Source organism: Loa loa (genome assembly GCF_000183805.2).
Source record: "Loa loa unplaced genomic scaffold supercont3.103, whole genome shotgun sequence".
Taxonomy (NCBI): Eukaryota; Metazoa; Nematoda; class Chromadorea; order Rhabditida; family Onchocercidae; genus Loa; species Loa loa.
In genome coordinates, this window is record NW_018108283.1 from 135,307 (window position 1) to 140,621 (window position 5,315).

The 5,315-nt window shown below is 32.6% G+C and overlaps 1 protein-coding gene across 1 annotated transcript; it reads left to right on the forward strand.

Moving 5' to 3' along the window:
- Positions 1-4,584: 4,584 nt before the first annotated feature.
- Positions 4,585-5,047, forward strand: LOAG_12325 (hypothetical protein; the record flags this gene model as incomplete). The annotated part of the gene is made up of 2 exons (XM_003147838.1): positions 4,585-4,737; positions 4,865-5,047. 2 exons carry the CDS (start codon positions 4,585-4,587, stop codon positions 5,045-5,047), a joined length of 336 nt encoding a protein of 111 aa, XP_003147886.1.
- Positions 5,048-5,315: the final 268 nt, after the last annotated feature.

Genomic DNA, 5,315 nt, shown 5'->3' on the forward strand with positions numbered 1-5,315 from the left:
AGTAGAAAGATGAAACAGAAGTACCTGCAACATGAGAGTGAGAACTAAACAGGAAAGCGAAGGAGAAAAGTTACCATCATCAGGATATACCATTTCCAATTTCGAATCCAGAACCAAATCGGAATCTTCCTTCTTTACTGTTTCAGTTAGAAGATCGTATCTCTCATTCACATTAAATGGTTATAATCAATAGAAAAGGATGGACAATGCCTACTGCAAAAAGAATATAGCAAAAGCAGTAACCGTTCCTTCATGCAGCTTGTGTTTGTATTCATCGAAAAGCACGAACATATCGGACATATCGGCTCGATCGTTGTTTCCACCATTTTTCCTGAATTTATTTATTATCTTGAACGGGAATGATCGAACAGGAATGAATTCACTGCATCGGCAGTCATGACATGTTACTTATACTTTCTAAAATGAACTTTCAAACTAAAATTTTAAATAAGCAAATGCAATATGGTAGCCTTCGAATCAGATGCAAAGCTTGGTGTCAAGTCATTCACCGCTTGAGTAGAAGAATTTTAAAGCCTGCATCTTTAGCATTAGTTTGAAAGTCTAGACTAAATACCTAGTTTTTGTTGCATCCAGGAGGTTCTATTGACTTTCACTGCCTCCACTCCTGTCAAATCCTGTCCTTATACGGATGATCTCAATACTTTAAGAAATTGTTTCGCCATCATTCTGAATATTTTGTATTGCAAAACCGCAATTTAATATATGGCCAGCAGCGATGCTTATGCCTTTAGTTAACACACTCAAAGTAAAAAGAAGGTCTTAGTTGTAGTTTTAATTAATATACTTAAAGTGGGAAGAGGGGACATCAAGTTAATGAACTCGTTGATCTTTCCACCACAGTTTCAGACTATCATCACTCCAATATAAAAATGTATATTATTTTGACTTTCTTCTAATTTTGAAAAATAAGTGGAGTTGGACCAGAATGAATGAAACTGTTATGTCTTAAGCAGACAATTTGCTTCCAGTCCTTTTTTATCAAGTCTTTGCAATTCGAAATGTGATTAGCCAGTTCATGTGACCAAGTCCCATTGATCTGACATGTATTGATCACTTACACTTGTTTTTTGCTTAAGAGTTGAGTGTTTCAATAATTACTTAAGCATACATTGAACTGTTTTTCATAAGAAATCCATAAGAAACTTACCAAACATCTAAATTTCTTATTGAATTTGTCAGTATAATCATCAATCAGTGTATCGCTGTTTCACTTCACTGTATTAGATCTCGAAGCAATTTTGAAAAAAAAAAAAGACTGTCCCTCAAAACTTTTAGATTTGATGTTTCAGGAAGAATTTTCATAGCACTGGTTAGAAATTTGACAATTGACAGTGACAAGAGCTATGCATAACATGGGACGCTAATTTTTCTTAGTGAACTTCAAAGAGGACAAATGGAAAGTTGTTAATGAAAACAGAAAAGATTAGCAGAATATGAAATGAGAAATGCAATGCTGATAATTTCCTGTATCCTTCAACACTTATGACGACATGGCCTGCGCATTTGTTCCAAAGTGAACCGAAGATATGTAGTAATTATGAAGTAACAAAAATCTCTCATAGCTTCCTGCTACTGAAAAGCTTGAGAAATCAGTTTTTAATTTCAAAAAAAGAAGAACTCGACAAAATGCAAAGTTTTATCGATCACAGAACAAGATTTTCCAATTTTGTCTCTCATTAAATTTTGCGACTTCATCGAAAGTTCTGGAAATAATGTCAATAGTAAATTAAAGAATTTCGAAATAAAGAAGGTGCAGGTCTTCACAGTTTTTTTATAAGTCAGGATGACAAGACTTACGGTTGCATCTCAAAAAGGATTAACCAACCAATCTTCTTTGACAGTACCACATTTCTCTAATTATTTCTACTACCATTATCAACAGCAAACAATTCTGTAGTTGATAATTTAATATATACTTTACACCGTACTTTCTAAATCGAGTAAAGGTAAAAATAAATGATTTCAGTCAATGTGTGCGAACGAAAAATATGTCAACATCATCAGTCTCTTTGACATTTTACTAATTCATCTATTTTCTATCCAAATTAATGTTTTATTTCGTACTTATATTAATGTATTTTCATTCTCTACGTCTTATATTATTTGCACATTTTATCAAGAATGAATGAGATATGCATGAAGGTCCGTGTAGCCAAGAGAAAAAAAATCTAGCCTGAAACTGGACCCGTACTATTCAAGTAGTAGTAGTACTCCTTTCAATTTTTTCTTTCTTAACTGTATCATCGTTGAGAAAAACTTGCAATACTGCAGTAAGGCATTATAATAACAGTATTCAGTAGCTGATAATATAATTACAATTATTTCATTTCAATTCAAATTTTCGACTACTTACTTTAATTGTTCAGTTTTCCACTTAACAATCGAATTTCCTAATAGATCTGTCTTTCGTTTTCTGCTCACATTTTCTCATTATAAAAATAAGATATTCTATTGGAATTTGAAATAACAAATCCAAGTAGACACTTATGATGAACTCGTATTGTTGCGCTTCCCATTATATTGCTAGACTTTAAGCTTTAAACCACCCTGTCGTATATCTTTTAAAAAATAGCAAAAAAGTGTTCATTTATTGCTGTCTCATAAAATTCGCTGGAATGGATTGATTTCTTATTTCTTCTCCGATTCTAACAAATATTTATTTAACCATGGACACACTATTGGTTTGATTTGGTCAACATTAGGATTATAGTGATAATATCAGTGATTATATCAGAAGTGATAGCAGTGGTAGAAGAAGATGAATGTTTATATTTGCTAAATAACCAAGAGTCCAACAAAGTTTGTCCAGAGCTCAAATAGCGAATATAATTTCTACATGAAGATATTTTAATTCGATCTGTCCCTTAATCTGAGCCATTGTTCAGTTTTGCTCCAATTTCTTTCCCTGGAATGAGCCAGCAGGACAAAAATAGAATATAAAATAATTTAAAACGAAATAAAAGTATGTCGTCGCAACGGTCATTTTTCAAATTACACCGAATTTGCTTACATTTCACTGCGTTCTGGGCAGTACTAAATGCTGCTCTGTCATCAGATGACTTAACTGATCAAGCCAAGTAAAATGAGACAACTGATCCAACCAACAATCTCAGCCATATTTTTCACATCATTTCTTTATAGCATGATCAAAGGTGACTTTGAGACCAAGGTCTAAAAATGACGGTAAACAGAAGGGCCAAATGAGTGCACGTGTGTCACGCATGCATAATATACATCTTATACGTGTACATGTGTATGCTTCACGTGACATCCTTGGGAATTTTATGTATTTGAATAAATTATTCGCCTGTTATCTGTGAAGGTTCTCACTTGAGTCTGTTCCTTCATTCATTTTATCAGTACTGTGTCCTGATATTTTGGTTTATCACTTGATTTCATCCAGAATGTGCGTCAAACTGAGTGTTATATCTATTGATTTATGATACTCAATTTTAGGTTCTATTAAAAAAAAAGAAAGAAAAAGTAGTTGCCAAAATCGTTTCAGTTTCAAAACCAGCAAATATCGAATTTTGATTCCCACGGGATTTTCAGAAATCGATCTCTTCAATTTCTTTGAGTACCCAAACAGCATTATTATATTTTCGTCAAAGCTACTCGATTCTTTTCTTTTGTCTTCTTTCTTACTTTGTTGACGTATCTATCGACATTTATGAAACAATTGTAACTAAAAATGCCAAGATGTTTGCATCAATTTGAATTCAAATTCACCAACAAGCTGGCTATAATGTCTTTTTTAAGGTACACATTATTTCTCACTTCATTTGAACACTGTAACTAAGCTATGTCCAGCAAGAGTCATATTCCGTTTAGTAAAAACATACCAATCAATTTATAGTAATATTTGATATCTATATAGTTTTAACGTTCTGATATTTTTAGGATTTTACGGCGTTTGATTGTTACTAAAATCATTTCTCCGCATTTTCTATTGGTTGTAGCCTGCATTCTATATATGATAGTTGGCGCATGGATATTTCAAGCACTTGAAGGACGTCATTTAAAAGTTTGCAAGTTTTTGAACCTCAATAATAATTAAACGATATTACCGAGTAATAGAAATACCAACTATTGTGAACTGTGAACTAAAATCAGAAAAATATGTAAGAGTTTAAATTTTCTAATCCTCTATAAATTCTCTACCAAAAAGTAGTTAAATGTTGTAAGTGCTCAAGTTTTTGATTTTTGGGGGAAAAAAAATAACATGAAGTCTTTTGCTGCAATTATTAGCAATTATTTCCAGTTGAATAACTACATCTGAAGCCATTCAGGCGCATCTTTAAATAGATGTTGAAATGATTGCATCATTAAATTTAATACATAATCGTTATTGTTACTGCAATTCAAGTATGACCATTTTTGGGTTTATACATTTGAACTTATTTAAATATAATAATTAAAGAAGTTCTCTTTAAAATAAAAATCTTTTCATATACATGAAAATACACTTTACTGAGGTTAATTTAACACAAAAAGTTACATAAGCATTAAAATAATCCAATTAATGTTGTCACTGTTGAAAAAGCATGCTGGTAATTTTAGGACATGAAAGCGGCCCAGCTAAGCAGGATCGATGTAAGCGTGGAGAAGTATATAGATCGAATTTGGGATTTAACACATTCCAAAAAATATCAAAAAACGGGCAGATCAGAGTTGAAGGAAATACTGAGACGAGACAGTAAAGAACAATTTTATAAAGTAATTCACTCAACTGATCTGTCTAAAATTTACAAAATAACTGAATCGCATTCTAAGATCAAAAGTTACGGTATTTCTAAGATATCCAAGATAGCAAATCTTTTGTGACTTTAGTGGCGCATTGCAGTACGTGGATACGGTATTTACTGCCCATCTTAAATATCGACATGGCTACGATACGAATGCTCCATGTTGGGATTTCATTACTTCTTTTTTCTTTACGGCAACGATGCTCACTTCACTCCCACCGGATGCTATCCCAGGACAGGTGCATGATTTTATTGTTCTTAGCAACACCTGCTTGTTTTGAATTCTGTTCCTCGACGACAAGATGAAAGATTGAGATCGTAGATTCCTAAGCTTTATAACAACTGAATGAAAGACAGATGGAAATTTACAAAGGAAAAATGATTCAAAATTCAGCGGGTAGGCCATACCGATGACAATATCAAATAAAGACATTAGTGATGAAATCTTACGTTCTTTTTCTCATCACTCCTTCTTATTTCTTCTTATGTTATTTAGCTCCTTCCATTTCATCTCTTTGTTTAAATATTATAATAGTACTGCTAAGTTCT